Source organism: Haliotis asinina, chromosome 1, assembly GCF_037392515.1.
Source record: "Haliotis asinina isolate JCU_RB_2024 chromosome 1, JCU_Hal_asi_v2, whole genome shotgun sequence".
In the NCBI taxonomy this organism is placed as follows: Eukaryota; Metazoa; Mollusca; class Gastropoda; order Lepetellida; family Haliotidae; genus Haliotis; species Haliotis asinina.
The window spans coordinates 70,516,792-70,540,085 of NC_090280.1; the positions used below are offsets into that span (position 1 = coordinate 70,516,792).

Below are 23,294 nucleotides of genomic sequence, written 5' to 3' on the forward strand. Positions count from 1 at the left end.
ACATGTTTGGTTGCTAACCTCTCATGTTTATGTGAACACAACCTCTTTTGTTTACGACGACCAGGGATCAGGACGACATAATCTGTGTCGTTGACCTTTTCATCAAAAACATATGGACCTTGATATATTGCTCTCAATGGTTGACCAGGAATGGGAAGTAAAACAAACGCCTTCTCACCACAAATGAAATTTCTCTCTTTTGACTTCCTGCCATAGTTTTGCTTCAATTTTGCTTGTGAAACGTTCAAGCTGTCTGAGCAACTCACTGGCTTTTGAACAAATACTGATTACCAGACTTAGTCCTAGGTAGTGGACCACCACAATCAATAATAACTCTACTGAAAGGTTCCTCAAAAGCCGGTATAGGCTTCAAGAGAGCGGAAAGAATTTTCTGATTTGGTTTTCCAACAATTTGGCATGCATGACAGGTCTTGCAAAATTCAGCCATATCTTGCCTCAAACTGAGCCAAAAGAAATGTGCCAAAATTTTCTAACAAGTTTTGTTTACACCCAAATGACCTGCCATGGGACTTTCATGTGCCAATGAATGTACATGCTTTCAAAATACTTTCGGTACCACGATTTGATGGTACAATTTCCATTCATCCTTCGCAGGAACGTCCGGCAATATATATTTCCTCATCAGAACACAATCCTAATTTCTCTAAAGCTCCCTGCAACTCCAGATGATAAGCATTATACTGAACTTGCATAATACCAACTGGCCAACTAACTTGCTTTTGAAATTCTATCCCAAAATGTGGACACATAGTCTAAAAGATTGATTTCAGGACTGTCATTGAGCAATTGTTCTTCTAAATGTTTCAAAGGCCCTAAACTTTCCTGAACTGACTTCCTGACAGAAAATAACAACAAATGCATACCCTCATCCCAATCTTTCTCTCTCTCAAAACAATAAGTTTTTATCATATTCTTCAAAGTTTGATGAAACCTTTCTAAAGTTCCTTGGATGATAAGCACTAGACTTAACTTGCTTAATACCTAACTGGTACATAGCTTGTTGAAACAGTTAGACATAAAATTTGAGCCCTTATCAGACTGAATAACATCTGGACAGCCAAATAAGGTGAAAAACTTGATCAAAGCCTTAACAATCACAGGAGCAACAATCTTCTGAAGTGGAATTGTTTAAGGAAATCTGGTAGAAGCACATACTAGAGAGCAAATACTGATTACCAGACTTAGTCCTAGGTAGTGGACCACCACAATCAATAATAACTCTACTGAAAGGTTCCTCAAAAGCCGGTATAGGCTTCAAGAGAGCGGAAAGAATTTTCTGATTTGGTTTTCCAACAATTTGGCATGCATGACAGGTCTTGCAAAATTCAGCCATATCTTGCCTCAAACTGAGCCAAAAGAAATGTGCCAAAATTTTCTAACAAGTTTTGTTTACACCCAAATGACCTGCCATGGGACTTTCATGTGCCAATGAATGTACATGCTTTCAAAATACTTTCGGTACCACGATTTGATGGTACAATTTCCATTCATCCTTCGCAGGAACGTCCGGCAATATATATTTCCTCATCAGAACACAATCCTAATTTCTCTAAAGCTCCCTGCAACTCCAGATGATAAGCATTATACTGAACTTGCATAATACCAACTGGCCAACTAACTTGCTTTTGAAATTCTATCCCAAAATGTGGACACATAGTCTAAAAGATTGATTTCAGGACTGTCATTGAGCAATTGTTCTTCTAAATGTTTCAAAGGCCCTAAACTTTCCTGAACTGACTTCCTGACAGAAAATAACAACAAATGCATACCCTCATCCCAATCTTTCTCTCTCTCAAAACAATAAGTTTTTATCATATTCTTCAAAGTTTGATGAAACCTTTCTAAAGTTCCTTGGATGATAAGCACTAGACTTAACTTGCTTAATACCTAACTGGTACATAGCTTGTTGAAACAGTTAGACATAAAATTTGAGCCCTTATCAGACTGAATAACATCTGGACAGCCAAATAAGGTGAAAAACTTGATCAAAGCCTTAACAATCACAGGAGCAACAATCTTCTGAAGTGGAATTGTTTAAGGAAATCTGGTAGAAGCACATATAGTGAGTAGACACTGTAATGAGCTAAATGCATGCTTTTTATAGCCCTGTATATGGTCATATGACCATAAAAGACAGCCTTGTTCTCATGTAGAAACATGGCACCCTCGTAATGCTACAGTACGTAACCATGAAAGAATGTAGTTTAAGTGAATAAATCCTTACACCTCAGATGACCTGGAAGTCAGGAAACATCTATGAAACCTGGAAACGCTTTCAACGGCATGTTGACCTCATGTTTATCAGACCTTTCAGTGGCAAGGGTAAAACAACAAAGATAAGTTTCTTGCTAATTTGGGTCAGTCAAAAGGGCAGACACATTAAACATCAGCGAAGAAGACAAGAAAAAGTTGCATAAAGTATATGAAGCATATGGTCAAACGTGATTCACGCTCGGTTCCTATTTCTGTCAAGAAATCAAGTGCCTGTCTAACACTGGACGACTTCATCACTGAACTAAAGCTTCTAACGAGGGATTGTGAATACGGAAACCAAACTGATGATCAAGGAAGAGATAGAATTGTATTAGGATTGAATTAATACCGGTTAGAGAAAAGCTAATCAGTGAAGGCAACAAACTAACACTTACATCAGCGATTGAAATAGCAAAGACACAAGAACTGGCACAGGCCTAAATCGAAAGCATCGAGGTTGAAAATAAGTCCATCAACAGTATTGGGATGGACAAAATGAATGAAAGAGAGAAATCCATTGCACAGCAGCGACAAAGGTCATATTGGAAGGATCAAGCTGAAATTAGTAAAATGCTTAAAGCAAGTACATGCAGGAGATGTGGCCACAGGCCACAGGTCCTCAAGTCATTGCCCAGCAAACAAGCATCAGGGTAAGAAATGCTGAAAATGGTGACATTTTGAATTGGTCTGTTATGCAAAAGCAATACACCTGGTGGCCCACTGTGGTAGGCTTAGAATTGTATTTTATAGCCAGCCCTGTGGCCCAATCAATTTTCCATGGGTATATATTTTACCATGTCTATGACTGTGGGTGATATTTTGAAAATAGTTTACTACTGTGGTAGCTAGATGACGTGTGTATGTATAGTTCATGATTCATCAAACCGAAAATTCCATAGATCAGCCTACCCTTTTATCTAAAACTAAACGTGACTGGTATAAAGAATGCTTTCAGCGACCAAGTCGGTTTTGTCAAATTTGCTCTTGCACATGTTTACTTTTCAAAGTCAATGGCAGTAGGCACAGATTTGTCAACATTTGAGCAAAGTACAACAGCATTGCCATTAACTTAGAACTTTCTCAATAGGCCTAGTGTTTACCAACAGCCAAAACACATACTCATCAGAAGAGTGCCTAAAAGGAGGAAACTCAAACTCTAAAGTGCTGCCTTAAAGGTCACATATGCTCTAATAGGGTACAAATGCAAAATCACTTGCTGACATCGTGAGAAATGAAACCCCGTCATTAAAACTGCTCATTTCGATCTTTAATTACCTTAAATCGACCTTTTTGTCAACAGTGCACAATTCTCAGCCACAAACAAAATTTCAACCAATCAGAGCGGCGCATCGCCGTGACGTAATAGTGGGTATAGAAATGAGGGTCTGTGCAGTATTCATCTACATTTCAGGGGTTAAACTATTTCGTTTACAGGTTTGTACATTTTACCTGAAATTGCGAAACCTGTTGAGAAAAATGAAAGCTATATGTTGTCACAATCTACTATCATTTAGTTTTGTCTCCTGCTTTGCCTAGTTTTCGAGTTACAACCCTTGTTTTGACGATTCTGTCAAAATCACTTGTTGTCGTTAGGTTGTAATTGGTGTTAGGTGGTATAAACCTACATGTTATTTGTCATCATTCACTTGCTGCTCAGGTAATGAATTTATAACAGGTATAATTAGTGGTAACGCCACTTAGATCACCCGACAAAGGCCCCCATTTGGCATTTCTTTTGTCTGGATCGATCAAAGGATTAACCGATAACACGCTGATTGATTCATTAGTTTTATGGGGATTTAAATGGGGATTTGTCAAAAGGTAGTGTTTATGTTTGTACATTTACTAATCTATACTGAATACCCTCTGTCGTGTCTGTGTCTATGTAAAACAACAATCTTCTTTCAAAGGATTAACCGCCAGTACATTTATTGATCGCTCATTATTGGCTAACTAAATAACTTTTTAAAAAGAATGACGCACATTATGCAATTAGTTGCCAGGTGTGCTATCTTGGGTGACCAATAAAACTATACAGCAATGTGAAAAACTTGAAACGATACATCACATTTTCTTATATTAGACTGTTAAAAGACACATCACTTGGGATATCTGCAGATGAATTATATTATCACTTGTTTTCGTGGATATTGATGGATACATTCCTCGAAGAAGGTAATAGCCTGACATTGCTCCTATAACTTTAATTTTATTATTTGCATTTTTGTTTTTAATAAGTTGTCATAGCTTTCAACAGAATCATTGTTTTCGTCGTTAAGTGTAATGATGCAGACGACATACACTAGGGCGTGCGTGCGAATTATGATTCATATAGGAAAACTATGAAATGTCTGCATATTACATTCCTGTTATACATTCGCAGATAGTTTCTTTTTGTTAAGTTTCAAAATGCATACAAGTATGTTTATAAAGTAATTAGGATTATGAGACAAAGTATAGAGACGTATATTGACAAGTGTCTTCATACTGGTGAGTGAACGTTACAAACCAAGTAAATTTAGCAAGTGAAGAAATTTATCATGCTGTATTTTCACTTCGACCCCAACCTCGCTTAGGTTATGTTACAGGTTGTGTCATGCAAACTGCTTTGCAAATACACATTTATGTAGTTTTGATTTTCTAACGTGATGTAAACAAACCATACATAATCTCATTAATTCAAATGGATTTGACTTCACGATTTTCAAAAATGGCGGGGCCCTGTCTTGGGATGAATGCTATTAAGTTTGTTTTCACCGACTTACAAAAGGACAATTACTTTCTACTGGTAGTAAAATATGCATTTTATTGATGGACAATAGGACTTTGCATGACATTGCTTATAACATAACAATTTCACTCTTGGAAGTGAGGTGGAGACCAATATAACATTGCTTGCATTATAAATGTCACTTCGACCCCCACCTTGCTTCCTTGGAGGAAGTCATTCTGTTAAAAGTTGTGTCATACAAAATCCTTTTGGCCATGATTCAAATGCACATTTAACTACCAGTAAAAAGCAGTTTTGATTTTCTAACTTGATGAGAACAAATCATAATCTCAATAATTCTAACGGACTTTAACCCGTGACTTCAGGATTTTCAAAAATGGCGTCGCCCTGTCTGAGGATGAATGCTATTTAAGTTTGTTTTCACCGACTTACAAAATCAAAATTACTTTCTACTGGTAGTAAAATATGTATTTTATTGATTGACATTAGGATTTTACATAGCATTGCTTATAACATAACAATTTCACTCTTGGAATCAGTCAATATAAGGGGTCAATATAACATTACTTATGATAATATTGTCACTTCGACCACAACCTCGTTTACGAGGAAGAAAGCGTTATATCCATGCAAAATCCTTTTGGTCAGCAATGTGTAGTAAGCAGTCTTAATTTTATAAACTCGATGAAACTTAAACTCCATTTTCTATCCTGGAAGTGTGGTAGGGGGCAAACTGTCCGATTTAGTATACACCACAGGCTTCCACAAAGCTCACTTCACACACACTAACAACCAATTTAAGTACAAACTACGGAGTCTGGTGGAAATCTGTGCATAGTGACACCATTACCCAACTCCAAGGAACAATTGACGGCAACACAACAATTCGGCATGTGACGAGCTTCCTACACATTTTCTATATATTTAACTGGAAACCGTTCCTTCTATGACGTCAGTGTAGGGCTCTGGCGACAGGGTTACGTAACCTGTCTGAGGTTTCAATTGCGGGCGAGAGAGAAGCAGATGGCTTTTTAGCAACTTTTAAGCGCTTGGTATTAATTAACAAGTTTTTTTTTTTAAAAATGGTGTTTCGTTTATGACTAACCAAAAGTCTTTCATATGCAGTGATAAAAAGAGTACCAAAAAATTGAGTTTTGTGGTCCTTTAAAAGGCGTGCCGCTAAAATACTATTACCGTGATACGAAATGTGACCCATAATAAGTATCACTCAAAACTCTAAACATTGTGACCCAAAAATAACTATGACTTGATCAATAATAATAAAAACTGCAGAAAACACACTCTCTTAACACAACCAAGTCAGTCCCACTAGTTACTTGTTCCGATAAGCAATAAAGTATTGTAAGGTGAATGAGTCCAAATCTGACATCACATGATAAATATTTCATTCATACTGCGACAAGAAGTTATATATTACTAATAAAAAACTCAAACAAAATATACAAATGTCAACAATGTCAATGGTCTAAACACAGCTCTGTCATCTTCCCTTTCAGCATACCTGAACCCCATTTCTACCAGAGCTACAATAAGTGCGTTTTTTATAGTTATTCATTGCATCTTTGATCTCTTCTTGTAGTTTAGCACATGTCGGTGGCATTTTGTGTTCATATAGTTTACAATCTGCACAGTGTATGACACCCTTATCAAAACAAGTGTTTGCAACTAATGTGGCAATGTCCCCCACCGCTCATGAAGACTGTTATATTTACAACATATTCCCTACTTTTCACTTTTTGGTCTCACACAAGATACATGAATAACTGGTATCTGCATAATCACCCAATGCGGGCTGTCAACAAAATTGATGACATTGGTTGCAACATTTTATGAGATATCGCGTTAACGTAAATTTAAAAAGTAAACAAAGTGTCATGGTCACATTGAAAATAAGATCAAGGTCATCAAAATCAACTGATGTCTGTGTAATCCCTGAATGTAGGCTGTCACCAAATTTGAAAACACTGGGTACAACAGTGCACAAGATATCAGGTTAACAAGAGCTTGAAAAGTGGTCAGAGAGTTCAGGTGACCTTGAAGATAAGGTCAAGATCACTTAAAGTTGACTGATGTCTACCTGATGCATGTAAGTCCTATGGCATGGTTACATAGTGTGTATTTTTTTAAAGAAACATTTGGATGGTGGCTGTCCTGAATTAGACACTATGAAAGTAAACCCAGTCATTACTGACAAGAGGTTTCCCCCTTTGTTTCTTCAGTATGAAATAATGGTATAAATTTGAAATTAATTGTTCTGCAGATATATCAAGTCGCATGTTGCCAGTTCAGTGCTCATACACAAAGTGAAACTTCTATGGGTGAACAAGATTATCTATTCAATTTCAAGGAAGACTTTGTTATGTAGTTATCTGGAATATAAGTACTACAAGAGTTCACACATTGATGGTCAACAAGAAAACAAAGTCATCAAAATCGCCCGCACTGGACAAAAACTCTTTATGTATGTGTCTACTAGTAATGATGATCTCTAATGTTTTGGTGTGTATATGACAAAGTGAAAGGAGAGTATTGGAAAGGTTTTTAAGTTCTGCTACAAAAAGGAACACATCAACTTCATTTGAAGCCAAACATGGAATGGAATGGAAGCAAAGAACATTTTAGTCAGAATACCAAAAGTACTGAAAGGCACCTGTACTCTGTCAGACCTATCAATGTGCCAAGTCTGGTGACAAAATAGTGAACAGTTATAAAGTTCTGGTCAGAAAAAGAGCAAACCCACCAAATTCCGTCAAACTCAAGCTCGTTGCCATGGAAACGCAAAAAATATTTGCTTCAAAATTCCAAAACTACCAAAAGGCACCTGTATACCACCAGACCTACCTCTGTGCCAATTTTGGTTTAGAAATATTAAAAGGTTTTAGAGTTATGGTCCGGAAAAGACCACACTCACTAAATTCAGTCAAAGTTGAGACTGTTGGCATGGAAACAAAAAATATTGTTTCAGGGAAGAAGTCAATGTATGTGATCGTGTGAAAAAAGAAAAAAATTCTGATGCTTCCACATGGAAAAAGAACTGCTTATAGTATTTGCTGGACCACATGAAATGTTTTACTTATCCATAAATGTAATTTTCTGAATGAAATTGATACTTTGTACTTATCCTAACTCATGCTTAATTGCTTACTCTCCTCTTCCTGGCAAAGCTAGTGGAACACTTGAAATCCCTTGAAGTTCCCTTCTAAAAGAAGCCGACGTAACATCACACTCACCCACGTATTACCTCCCTTTCCCTCCACATGATCAGTTGACCACCACGATACCTCACTCTCTCCTTTAATTGCCCGACAAGAGAATACGAGAATTCAGAGTGTCTGTGAGGGGCGGCTGGGAAGGCTTTCACCATGAGTCAATATCAATTTTATTCAGAAAATTACATATTTTTCCTTATCCTGACTCATGCTAAATGCTTACAGAATCCGATGGAAATGGTGGTGGGTCAGGCCACGCTGGATTCTGCTGGTTGTCAAAATTACCAAGAATTTCCCCCGCCAAGCGGGAACTTGTAACAGTGATAATATGGTCCTGCTCTTCTAATATTCATTGTAGATTCTGAGGGGATCACATCCAGTTGAACTTATCTTCAGCCGAAGGTTTTGTTGACTGGAATGTGTGACATCGAAAGTAACCAGTATCCTGCTAGTTTCTGATCAAACTAATTGTCGAGATATTGTAATCAAGACTAGTTGCTACCCTTCTTCATGTACAAGTATCTTCATTACAAGTACAGGGTCATAATCAGTCATGCTAGTCTAATTAAGACGTGTGCATGGACTTTCCACCATTATACTCCGCAGAGCGTCTGGTTTCCACAAGTCACGTGATAAAATGGGTGAGTGAATTCAGCGCCTTCATACAACTGTTAGTTGCTGAGCAACAATAAGAAGAAGAAACTGATGAATGCCAGAGACGTCCTCCGTGGGCTATGTCTTGTAGGTAGTGGTTGGCAAACACCGAGTTTGACTTCCAAAAGCAGCCCCCCATTATAGTTGATAGTGAGCAATTCCCATGTAGCGCTAGGGCAAAAGCCAAGGCTTTGACTTCTTGTGGGTTGGAGGCTTGCGGAGGTTCCAATACTGCTGCTTTATTGGCTCCCATCCACACTCACATAGTGCTGCAGGATACTTTCGTAAGTGTCTCAGAAGATATAGGGATAAACAGGCGCTTGAAGAATTGCCTTCTAGACTTGGTACGTGCGATGTATATCTTCAATGATCTGACAGGACATAATGATAAATCTAGAGTATCATGGAGTCCAGGGATTGAAGATAGTGCCGGTATGTGGAATTGTCAATCCAAGTTGCCCTGGCAGTTGATTTCTCACAAGAAAATCCCATCGCAGACCCAGATGAGCTGTCTGATGATGACTTGCATCAAAACTCATGCAGTTGAAGTCTAGAGCATGAATTTCTGACATTCATGCAGCTGTAGCCAAGGCAAGTGAAAATAGCATCTTCTGAGTTAGCAGTTCACGTGAGGTTCTATCAAGCAGCTCATATGCATCAGTTGTGAGATGTTGGAGTATGACGTTTAGATCCCATGCTGGAGCTCTAAATCTACGTTGTTGATCTTCCAATTTGAAGGAGCATAACAAAGCAAGTAGCTCAGGTACTTTAGTCAGCTTGGTCCCCGTTTAGATGGTGATGACTGAGCTGAGAACTGCCAAGCATGTAAATAATGTAGAGCCTATCAGACCTCTGAAATATCATAGGCAACATAAATATTCTGCTATCTGCGGATATGTTGTCTTCATCACTGTGAAGCCTTTCATGTTTGTGTATGTCTCAAACCACTTCCTCTTGTCATCATAAAAGATGCAGGTGAATTTCTGTAAGGCAAAGGTAACTGCTTTCGCTGCGCTCGTCGAGTATCCTCTGTATTTAAAACAGATTTTGACAGCAACCCATCAGCATCCCGACTTAACGTGAGGAACAGATTTTGATACGTTCCTCACGTTAAGTCGGAACACAAATGGGTTGCTGTGTGCCTGTTTCGTGTGGGGATGGACGAGAAGATTTTCCCATTCTGGTAGTTGTAGTGTTGGTTGTCCTAACTCATCTATGAGTGTTGGAAACCAATGTCTTGTTAGCCAGTAAGGCACGACCTAAGTCAGTTGTAGCCTCATGGTCTCTTTTATTTTCTCAATGAATTTTGGTAGCAGCACTGAAGGGGGAAAGCGAATGCATTTTAGTCCTTCCCATGGTATGCCGACAGCGTCTATTGCCCAGGCTAACGGATCTGGTACCGGTGATACAAAGGCTGTAGTCTGTTTGTGGAACCTTGTTGCAAATAAGTCTATTTGCGGTGATCCAAACATCTGGCTGATTAATTAAAACGCCTCTTGAAGCAGCATCCACTCTGTTGGTGATGGACGAAGAGGACAATATAAGGCGTATGCCATGAGGTTGCAGACTCCTGGTATGTGACATGCTTTCATTTGGAAATTCAGACTGTCGACCATGTCGAAAAGTTGAAACAACAGGTGTAGTAGAGATGGCAATCTCATTGACCCTTGCTTGTTTAAGTAGAAAGCCACTGTTGAGTTGTCTGTGTGGATCATCAGTAGCTTGTCTCTCAGTGTTGTCGACCAGTGATGGATAGCACAAATCATCACTTTCCTTTCTAACTGGTTGATGGGAAGAGTTTTTCTGTCATCCAGATTCCTGCTGCAACTCATTGTTTAGATGGGCACCCCATCCTTGGAGAGACGTGTCTGCATAGAGATGGTTGTTGAATGCCGACATTTGACAGGCAAGTTCCCCATATTAGGTGTGGTTTCAAGTTGTCCAGCATCGTAAACTGGTCAAGACATAAAACTGTGATTCAGAAATCGCTGTCATAGACATAGTTGCAGGCATCTTCTTCTGGTCATATCCTGAGAAGACGTGAGCAGACTGAGTAGACAGTGACACTGTCGTAATGGTGGCGGAGAGAGTAGAACATGTTCTAAGATCAACTAGAATTTTGACCCACAGATTCTCTGGCACAGTGGTGTATTTCCATGTAGTGATGAATCAAATCCCGAAGAATTTAGATTCACATTCCATCCGAGTTAGTAGCCTGAAAGTGAAGTCCAACTGTAGACTGAGTTGACGTCTCTCATGAAGAACTTGTATGAAGATATGTCATTCTTCGTTTCCAGATCATCAATAATATTCATTATGAGCCTGTTGACATTTGCAAGAATTATATTTATTGCTGGCTGCCTGTCCGATCAGGAGCTGTCATTCATTGCTGTAATCCTCGTGATAGGCCACCTTGAGTCTGTTGTTAGAAGACCTCTATGCTGCCCGACGAATCAAATGATGCTGTAAACTGTTAATCTGTCTGTAATCGACGTTGAAAGTCACTGACAACTTCCTGATACTGGAACAATAACACCACATTTTGCGCAGGACGCTGTCTCTCAAAGACTAATCAGATTGTAGATGTGACGTCACCGGCTTTCTTTGCAGGGCGTTGTCTCTCGGGGACCATTCAGATTGTAGACTTGACGTCACTGGAGAAGCAGATAACCGATCATCGTGAAATCTTGTTGAAACAGTGATACCCTTTCTAGCATTTAGGCTTGTCCGTAACCATACTGTTTGGCGAAGACATGTCTAGATGAGTAAAGCGCGTGAAAAAAACTTCCGCCGCTTGAAGCTGATGTAGATAAATTGTCTTCGACGTTGATGTGTCAAACTTTTTCCATCTACGATAATACTGTCATCTCTTGTGATTGGAGGTGTAGTATGCATTGGAATGTTGCCTTCAACTTTGAAGAATCTTCGTGACTTATTTATTGTTGAGAATTCCCAGCTTCCTCCAGTCGAAGACATTCACCAACTGGAGGTTGTATGGGAACAGCTGAGGGAGGAAAACTCCGGTCGTTCCGACCCTGATCTCCAATGTTTACCGCCTTGACGCTCCGGTATTAAACTTCTTATCTCTCGTTCTCTGGACTCTGGAGAACTTGGACTTGTTTTCGTGGGAAACATTAACGCATGTCTTCATTCTTCATCCTTTTTTTTTTTTTTTTTTTTTCCCAACGTAGGTGCTCTGGAGTGAGTGCAGATCTCGTTGAGTGCTCACACAGCTGAGTCGACGTAGTTAAAGATTATAGTCTTTGTTCTTCTTCAACAAGACTTCCAAACTCATGTTGCATGAAGGCATCTGCATCAAACGACTGCGTTGAGTGCAGTCAACTGAGGCTGCAGGCGAAATCTGCGCTGTCTGACGACCCGGAGGGGTGACAATGCAGTCGTGGTAGATCTAGGAGCAGCAGTCAACATAGTTGAAGATTGTAGTCTTAGTTCTTCTTCAACATGACCTAATCAAGCTCATGTTGGATGCAGGCGTCTGCGTCTCACACATGACGTCACTCCCCCAAATATAATTACTCGTGCAAGTGCACTCACTCGGCGTGGGTATATCCTTCTCTGTGCGGTTCATGCATTGGCGACTGTGTTGAAGAGTTGTCTATGATGCCTGAGGTTGCAGTCGACATGCGACTGATGTCTTCACTCCATATCATCAACGGAGACTCGTAAAAAAAATTGACGTTCTTCATCAACGAGTGATAATTCTGCAATGATCTTACAGATGGGAGACTTCGACTTCGATGACTTAGTTTCCTTGGCCTGTGATGGCCCTGCCTCAACAGATGGTTTTTTCTGAGTCTTGGGAGGGGACTCGCCTGACCCTGGACACAACCTTGGAAATACGGCTGGCATCTCGCTGGAATAAATCTCAGCATCAATAATTAAATGATTACCCGATTTTATTTCACTAGATTAGACATGGCTAATGTGATGTTACTGAATGTGGCCCACTGCATTGACAGTCTTGGATGCTGTTAGTGAGCTGATGCCAGTCTTGCAGTTGGTAGATTGTCCTAACATGAATATTGAAATAATTGTTTACCCACACTAATTTGAAATACGTGTTAGAAAAAGGCACAAAAATCACAAATTTATATAATAATAATAATAAACATGAGTCATATAAATAATAATAATAAGTCAAAACTGCATACAACACAAATTTAGTTAGAAAAACCCAAAGAATGAAAAACTTATCGCTGTATACGGGACCCCAGGGGCCTCCAGCCGCCCTCGTCAGGCGATAGGGAGAGAGTGAAGTATCATGGCGGTCAGCTGACCATGTGGAGGGAAAGGGAGGTAATACATGGGCGAGTTTGATTTTACGTCAGCTTCTTTTAGAAGCGTACTTCAAGGGATTTCAGGTGTTCAACTACTTTCGCCAGGAAGAGGAGAGTAAGCAATTAAGCATAAGTCAGGATAAGGAAAAACTTAGAATTTAAAGAAATAGCCAAACCCTAGAATATACAATGAAAACTTCTTAGAAAACAATATGAACGTACTTGTCACACATGAATAACTATGAAGTGCTCTTTGGGTGGAATACAACAACCCATTTGTGGAACTTCAAATTTCATATTGAATTTGAAACCGGTGGATTAAGAAACAAGTTTCTATCAAGTATTAGATGGATGTTTGATTATTTAGCATGTAAAATTGTAGTTTTTGGTCTTGCTAATAATTGTTTTACAATCAGAAACTATGATTTGCGTGAGCATTTTCTCGCAGGGTAACAGTATCATAGAAATCAGATATAGGCACATTTTGTACCAACTTACTGGTGATTATGTTAAAAAATATCAAAAGAAAAACTTCAAGAACATTTACCACACATTTTTGCAACACCAAATGTCTACTCACAATAAACGTTAAATGTATCCTGATATATATCAGCTGCTACAAATCATTTCAGAAACTTATCCGTTGATATACTTACATAAAACTGAAAAATATCAAATACTGGTATATCTCAAGTTGTATCTTATGTCATATCTTTGTAACAATCAAATATTACAACATACATACAGCATTTCGGCATAAAATAACTCAGTGATCAGTGTAAGTGTTACATGACACATTCCATGTAGTTGGACATGGCAATGTTTGATGACAATGACCAGTCAATCAATATATTATCAGCAGATCCATTTTACTTGAGTATATAAACATAAACGTGTGTACTCTATTTCCTTCAGTAATCCTACATAATGACTTTTGACAAACCCACTGGGCATGATAACAGTCAATGGAACGTTATCATTTGATCAATGCGTGGTCTTTGCTACTCAAGTGACCTGTTGTGTCCATTCACTTCATTAGACCTGGATGTATAACCAATTTTAGATTGAATATTTAACCCAACATGAGAAAAATGCAAACCACTCATTGTTGTATCTCTCAAAAGCTGTCATGTAAAAACATATACCATGAGTTAAGAATGATACAAAGTGAGGAGGAATTATTGTAGTGCCTAAAATTTGCCATACTGCTTTCAAGACAGTAACCCATTTCAAGGATGTCAAGGTAGTTGAAACAGTGTATGTTATATATGGCCAAAGAAGAGACAAAATGATATTTTCAACAAATCCTGAAAGACATTTAACATGACACATACTAAGTAGTCATACCTAATAGTGCCTGGAGGTTGGTGCTGGCCTGTGCTAGTCGATCTCCTGTATCTGACTGAGGAAAGAAAACTGCTGGTGGTAATCCATTTCCGGCTGGCTCAAAACGAAAACCAACTGCTTGAAGCAGGTCTTTCCATCCACTGACTCCCCCAACTTTGTTCTCTATGCTCTGATATGTTGTGTACATTGAATTCTTTGTGCCATTCATAATTCGTTGAATAGACTTTTCAATCTGAAAAAATACAACATACAAAAGATATCTATGGAAAAAGATGACAGAAATTATATCATAAAGGGTAGAAAGCATTTCACACCTATGTTGTCTTTGGGAGGTTTACAGAAACCATAGCTGCATTTTCTGCACGTCCCATCCACAATACACAAAAATCTTGTCACTTCCACGCTGCTGATACCATCTATCTATATGTAGAGTGGAAGCTGTCACGACCGGCATCTGTCCAACCCGGCAGGTTGTCAACTGGCATAAAATCTCAGTACTTGTACTTGGCTTGTACATTTGTTTGCTCTACAATCCAGCACTTTGTCTAAACCTGATTATTTCTCCAGTCAAGTTTAGACAACATCCACTGTATAAAGATTTCAAAAATAAGTAGCACAGCATTCTGCTTATCCTTGACATGAATCAAAATACTTAAATATCAACAAGTTGTAGTTTGGCCATAAGAGAGGCAGTCTTCTTTGAAAGATGAAATAAGAGTGCGTTAAAATGGCTGATGTAATAACCCTGCCTATTTACTGATAAATCCCATTTTGTAATCATGTATTGCTTTAGGATATCATCTAGTTTAAGGGATTGAAACATACTGGTAAGAACTAGATGTTTCCAAATATATATTACCTGTTTAGTAAGAATACATGCTGATGCCAAGAAATAAACTACACTGTTCCCTGCAGAAGATGCAGCACCATTTTCTTGAGATGCATAAAAAATCTGCAACCACCTGTACCTTTATTGAGGAACTGGCTGTTTATAGCCATATCTAGACATGAAGATACACATTCTGCACATCTATGGAAGTCTTCACTTCCATATGAATTCCATCTAAAACTTCACTGGTTATCTCAGATACATCCATCTGAGGATCTACAGATCAGTTCTCAGGTCTGCTGAATCCTTTTGGGATTATAACAGAGAACCCTGAATGGGAGCAAAAGGTTCAACTCGACAATAGGTTTCTTCACCAAGAGCTTGTGTGTCCCTGCCACTCTGCTGATACCTTATTAGATGAGTGATCCAACAAGTTTGTTGGCAAACTGATTATGAACACAATATTCCTCAGGCCAGTTATGATTTTCCAATTTCTGTAACAACTGACAAAATGGACACCCACTTGAGCCAAGAATACCTTCACCGGGAAAGCTGTCATGTGTTTCTAATAATGTAGAGGCCTTGCTTGAACTTCGGGCAAAATTCGTACAACCCTGTACAGGTTCTTGATTCTTTGAAAGTCCTCCTTGGAGTACATATAAGCACTGAAATGTCCATTTTAAGACCTACGACAATTGTAACTACTTTTTGATAAAAATATTTACAAAACAAAAAACACATTTTTTTCTTGTGAGACCACCTCTACAGAGCCCCTCGGGGCTTCTATACATTGGATATGCAGTCTCAAGACTATTCCCTGTCCATATTGGACGCAAGAAAACCAGATCCTGAGTTGGAACCAGTTCTGATTTCTTGAGGTTGATAATCCAATCCAACTTGGTAAGTGTATCCATATATGTGTGGAATCACACCTCAAGTGGGTGGTGAGTGCTTTCAGTAGCCATTCGTACAGGTACAGATAACAAAACTTGCCCTGAGCCTTGGTGATCTGAGTTGGAGCAAGCATGAGTTTGGTGAAAACCCTTGGCACTGAGGAGATGCAAAAGGGGAGCACACAAAACTGATAGCACTTCCCATCAAAGGAAAAGCTGAAGTATTTCCTGAACTTGGGGTGCATTGGGGCAAGGAGATGTGCGTCTTTGAGGTCCATTGACATCAGCCAATCCCCTGCCTCCACAGTGTCCCCATCTTGAAAGACGGCACCTCTATCATGACGTTCAGACCCCTGAAATTGGGAATGGGTCTAAACCCCAGGTCGTTCTTGGTAACCAGGAAATATGTGGATTTTCCTGTCCCACCATAACCACCTCAATCACTGCCTTGTCCAGCAAAGACTGGAACTGGGCACAGAGTATGTCTCCCTTCCACTGAGCGTTCAGCACGGGCATGTAACAAATCCCAGAAGGGCCGCACTTCCACTGCCAAAAATGAGCATCCCTGAGTGTGTACAGGACCCAGGGGTTTGAAGTAACTTTCTGCCATTTCCGAAGAAAGTAAGCTGGTTGTCGATAGATACATCAGTTAACAGGCAGTGCAACAACTGCTTGCACCAGGTCCACTAAGGGCTCTGGAGGAAGTTTTATTGGGAAGCCAGAGCCAGCTTTCCTTTTTCTCTGAAAAGGCTGCTCTAAAATGTCTTTGAAGAATCCCTAAACTGCTTTAGCCATATAATGTAGACAGCCATGAAGCATTCACGTTTTGTTGTGCCATCTTACTTACTGTGATCTTCCTAAGTGCTCATTGAAAGAGTTGTCTCAACTGAAAAGCATCAGACAATTTACAGTTTGTTCAGAAGGACCTTGTGTGGGTGGGTCTTTACCTCAAGTATTCTCAGAACTATTATCGTCATTGATAATACTTCAAAATTCTTTCAAATACGTCTCTCTAACCCTTGATCTGACCCTTGACAAGGCCAGGAAGATAACCATTTAACTTACAGATATAGATGTTTACTGATAGACCAATGCCTCTTGTTTGTGTAATTAATGATTTGCCTACTGATGATGTTTACGGTACCTTTGATAAATCACTGTTGACGTCATTTCTTGTTACTGCTATTCTGGATGCAATGATGATTTTACTTCGAATTTGTGTTTTGTCCACTCAAGAAAGACCAAGCGCTGTCCATGATTGGATGTAACTCAGTGGTTAGTCATTGTCAACCATATCAAGCATTTGACTCTACTATGTGCAGCAAAAGGGATTTTCCAGGATAACAAATGTCAATCTCAGGTCCCAAATATGGATTCACCCTCTCAGAGGACTGTTAGAATTAGTTTCCTGACAGCTCTGTAGGCCTGTGGCACAAACGTCTTCTCTCAATAATGAAGGTAAACGTGGAAGGTCTGAATGACTGCATAACAGCTGAGGAAACACACTGACAAGAGATTTGGGATAGTGTCCATATGTGTAACTGGAGCTGTTGATGATTGTGATGGTCAACGGTAAATCTTGAATAAACAAGATCTAGGTCTAGAAACCATGATCATGGTAGCCATACTGGTGCCAAGTTGTTAACATGGCATCCACTGAGCATGGGGAGGTGGTACCCGGATTATGTAGGTCAGCAATTGGTTGTAGAGATATACTGGAAACAGATCAAACAGAGACTGCTCCCATTTCATCAGTATCTGCCTGGATGTTTGTGTGAAGACCACTAGGAAGTAGGACGACGCAACATCGTTGATGTTTAAATTTGTTTATTCAAGTTAATCCTGTGGATCAGAAACAAGTTTAATAATAAGGTAATGAAGTGTTGGAGGGACACATTCATAAGAATTGTGTGTCTTAACGTGGAGGCAGAAACAGTAATAGAACAGCACATCAATTAACTCTAAAGGAGGGTTGTTAATTAAGTTTGTTTTCTGTCCTGGCTTAATCGTTAGTATTAAATTGATTGATTTAGAAAAGAAATATGAATTTGCTCTACAACCCCAGGTTGTCCTCATACTTAACTTAATGGAAGTAGAGCAAACTTTCTTTTTTAAATAGGAAACACTAAAGCCAACAGATGTTGAATTTAAGGGGCAAGTTTCTTTTTCGCCTTGCACTTTTCAGAAAAAAATAGTTTTTATGAAGTAGTTTCATAGTAAAAGTAGTAGATATTGTCAGTAATGTGCAACTGTAGGTGTGTGGTTATTGTGTCTCCATTAGAAGGCTACTGTTTTAACCCTCTTGTTGCCTGACCTTTCAGTTGCACTCTCTGACAAACATTGTGTTTCGAAAAAGGGAATGCACTGTACAAAGTGTTACCAAAGTAACCAAATTGCATAATATTGGAAATTTGAACCATAACTTGTGTATTTATATACATGTCCTATCTCATGTTATGTACCTCTTCTTGTTCTCCGACCATGTGTAGAACATGCTTTAAGCTAAGTCAAATCAACACTTGGCCTCTGATCACCCGACCTCTGCCCCTAACCCGATATCAACAGCTGTCAATCATCATTAAGCAGTTGGCAAGAGGGCCACATATTACCCTGACAACTCTGCCAACAAGAGTATGTATGACACAAGGAGGCCAGGAGAAGGATCAACTCTTGGTATGCTAACTCCACACTTGTGATGGGTTACATCAGATAACCCCTTGGCTTACACCACACAAAACTCCAGGGAATGGGCACTCACTCACTCACTCAATGGCTTTCAGCAAGCAAAAGGACATTGTTTGGCAAGTAAACCCCACCACCCCACTATTTTGCCAGGCACACCTACAGTATGACAGTGTAAATGCCCTAGTTTCCTAGGTGACAACTATCTAGCCCATATGAAAAAGTACTTAGATATGGATTACATCACTATCTTATATTATGTACAGAGCAAGCCAAGACAAAGGAAGACTGCTTCATCTGCAAACGTGGGTTGATGACAAGTGCTGCAGAAGGACCAAAGGGCCAAACTGAAGAAGGCCTTCTTTATCTGCTACAGAGAGGTCCCGAAGGTAATGAGATACAAACTACATATCCGATCTCCAAAATCATCAGTCCATAATGCTCTGGAGAGAACAGTTCCTGTGAAGAGCCATAGTAGGGGCAAGCGTTCTTGTCTCATGGAGGGACGTTCGCAAACTGGCATGATCGCAGGATGGTAGACCTCATCCAGAATGGTAGCGTTGTATGAGAGACTTCTGCAGTGGAGTCATCTAGGCCCACAATTGTAGACAGTGGTTGAATTGTAAACATACAATCTGGTTGATGACCTGAAAACTGGTTCTTGGTGAGGAAATCCCACCTCAAGAAAAGAGAGACTTTTGCATGAGTGGACCATCAAAACGAACCCGAGAGATGTCCAAAACAGGCAACTCAGAAATACGAGATGCAGTAGCCAAGACAAGAAGGAATAAGGTCTAAAAGGTGATATGCTCAAAGTCATTATCTTCCAACAATTCATAATCGAGTGACGTCAAGTGAATAAGAATGACAGAAAGACCCCTAGTCTGGGGTCAGAACTTCCAGGAATGGTCAGTGAGCTTATAGGATCTCAGGACAGTCTATAGCTCAGGAAACCTTGAAATCTTCACGCCTGTAGCAGCCGCAATAATGGTAATGAGGGCAGCCAAGTAGGTCAACAAAGTAAAACCTGAAGAGAGAAGCTGCTTGGAGATTCTCCGATGCTGAAGGTATTCTGCTCCCATCTGGGGTGAAGCCATAGTGGGAAATGTAATGCCCTTGGTTCTACAACAAGTTTCAAAATTCTTCCTCTTATCATTATATAATGACCGAGTGGAGGTGTGATGTGCTGTAGTAATAGCAGTAGTGACAAGTTTGGAATACCATTTGGAAACTAATAAGTGATGAAGATGTGCTAGACATGAAGATGAAGTGTGGAGCAGATCGGAGGATGAACTAGTAGGTCTCGTCGATCAGGAAGTGGCATGGGATGGGGTTCAGCTAGGTTTTGCAGGTCGATGAACCAATTTCTGCCCTGAAAAAAGGGCAGGACTAAAAGCAGTGTCATCCTTTTGGTCATGCGCAGCGTGGGATGTGTGCGTGGAAGAGCCAGTGGTGGAAAGGCGAAAGCATTGAGACCATCCCATAGAATGGCTTCAGCATCCTAGGCCCGAGCCAACGAATCTGGAAGTGGAGGTAACTGATGTTTGAATCTAGTGGCAAACAGGTCCACTGTCAGAGTTGTTAATGGAAGACAATACATCCTGAATACCACTGGATGAAGTTTCCACTCTGTGAGACTCAATCAGGACAGCAAATGACATTCTTCACCCCTGGAATGTGATTGGCCCGTACTGTTATTCCAAGTAAATCCACTGGGTCGAAAAATGGTTGTGTCCACCACAGAAGTTGAGGAGAGTCTGTCAAGCCCATCCAGTTGATGTGCCACACGACCGCTGCATTATCCAATCAGATCATGGGAGACGACGCTCAAAGACAATCTTGCCAATGGATTGTGGTCAGAATTACTGCTCTGGGCTCTGGAATGTTGATGTGACAAGTGCAATCTGCAAGCGATCGAGTAGGTGATCAAGTAGATGAGTAGGACGGGGTAAATGGCTCTAAACAAATGCCTCCAAAAATGTTCAACTCGTCTGTCCACCATTGGAGAAAAGGATGTAGCTCCAAGGAAAGGGAGATCAACGCTGCCAGATCACCCACTCTGATGTGGGGAGCTAGGAACAGCTGAAGCTGAAGTTGACCTTGAAGCGTCAGACCTTGTGCAAACGTCGGAAGACCCTAGAGCTGCTGCCACTGATGAAGCATCCTGGGCTGACACAGTGCAAGTGGAATGTGACACTGCATCTTGCAAAAACGATTCCTCGGGACAAACAGTTTATTAACCTCTGTGTCAAACACCAAGCAACTAAAGACAGCAAGTCCGGATCAGTTCAGATTTCTGCTTATTGATGAGCCAGGCGAGCTGGTGAAGTGGCTGCATCGTGAAGTTCATGTGACGAAGGAGGAGAGCACAGCTTGTCTGGACCTGCATGCAATCGTCGATGTATGCTTCAAATACAATCCCCTAGTGATGTAGAAAGCTGACAATGGCTGAAGCTGAAACCACTTGGACAGAGCATCAAGAATGAAGTTTACCAAATGAAGTGGTGGTCTGGCAGATGGATAGAAAAAAGTTAGTAGATTTGATTGGAATAGTCAATCTTCCATACATTCGTAACATGGGAGGAAAATCGATGCATGTGGACCGTCTGGACATAACTGTAAAGACCCCTGAACACTAATGTAGAAACCAAGTATCTCCCTGCTGTAATATATGGACTATATTGCCAGCCACCTCACTACCCCCTTTGGGCAGTACCATTCCTGGTGTAGGAATATGGCACTACTTGTACCATGCTTGTTGATCAGTAAACATGTGACTTAACTTGTTCTCCAGTTCTCTGTGCATACAATAGGATCATACAAGTGAGTGAGTTAAAATTTAATGTCACATCGGCAATATTTCAGTCATATCGTGACGGGAACGGAACATTAAAATGGAGTATATGAGTATTTTAACAATCAGTCGACGAAGGACAGGTAAAACAACTAGAACATCACAGAAATGAATGTAAAACTAGTAGCTATGCCTAAAACAATTTATCTATAGAGGACAATACAATATAAAACCGGGCTATAGATTGCCAACAACTGAAGGTGGATCACCATACAAGGGACCATGGGGACTTACAGTACTTTTGCTACCTGCATGGACCCTAGCTGGATTTACATCATCCCCTCAGCCATCAGCAATTTGGGAAAACTAGCCATACAATAAAAATACACTTATACTACCATTAAAAACGTGGAAATTTAGAATTTACTTTGTATGTTTGTGGACTTACGTACCCCCTCAGGAGGACAATAACTTTACAATACTTCAACCCCCTTTGAGGGTACAGCCACCAACAATTCAAGTTACTAATTCAAACTACCAGTCATTAAAATACATCTATTTACAGAAACATATTATTCAAAATTCAACCAAAAAATCAATTTCTTTTAAAAAACCTATAATTAAATGAGAATTAACGCTGGTAAAAAGATCCTTGATTGTTTTAACTGTAAAATACTTATCCCTTGTGATGGAGAATTCAACACAGTCAAGCAGAATATGCTTGACCGTGACTCTCTCATCACAAGGGATACAAAATGGAGGATCTTCACCCTTTAACAACAAACAAAAGACGATGTCGTATTGGCCAGTAGCAAGATCATTATACAATTCAATAATTTCTATTAAAAGTGGATGTTTGCAAGAAATATTTTTAATAGTCTGAAGGCAAGAAAGAGAATCGGAATAGATTATATATTGTTTACGTTTCGGGTGTCTTTGAATATATTTGAGAGCTGTTAATATGGCGTTAGCTTCAGCTGTAAAAATAGAACTATTATCTGGTAATCTAGAAGATATTGTTCTGGATCCAATGACAGTGGCACAAGCCACTGCGCCACCGTCCTTGGACCCATCTGTAAATAATGGTTTGTAATTGTTATATTTATGCTTTAATTGATGATATTCTTGTTTATATTGTAAGTCATTTGTTTCTGATTTTTTAAAAAATGTTAATGTTAGGTCAACTTGTGGCCTAACCAACTGCCAAGGAGGAGAAGAAAGAAGACGGGAAGGCGATATACTTTCCAGCTCAATACCGGCAGAACAAATAAATGGTTTAATTCTGTGCCCAAGAGGTGGAACAAGAGAAGACTTTTTGTTATACAAATCCTCATAAAGGGGATTGAAAACACAGTTATAGGCAGGGTTAGATTCATTAGAATATAATTTAGTAATGTATTGTAAAGACAATTTTATACGACGTTGAGTAAGAGATGGTTCATCGGCCTCAACGTAGAGACTATCAATAGGTGAAGTTCTGAAAGACCCAAGGCAAAGTCTTAAGCCTTGATGGTGGACAGAATCAAGAAGTTTAAGGTTGCTGTTGCAGGCTCCACCATATA

At 39.7% G+C, this 23,294-nt stretch overlaps 1 protein-coding gene across 1 annotated transcript in view; it reads right to left on the reverse strand.

Annotated features, from left to right (window-relative positions):
• The window catches only part of LOC137296373 (tetratricopeptide repeat protein 28-like), a 197,447-nt gene that overhangs the window by 43,079 nt on the left and 131,074 nt on the right, over positions 1 to 23,294 (reverse strand). The window contains exon 11 of the mRNA XM_067828159.1: positions 14,535 to 14,766. Within this exon, the coding sequence (XP_067684260.1) occupies positions 14,535 to 14,766 (232 nt within the window). The remainder of the gene's footprint in view (positions 1 to 14,534; positions 14,767 to 23,294) is intronic.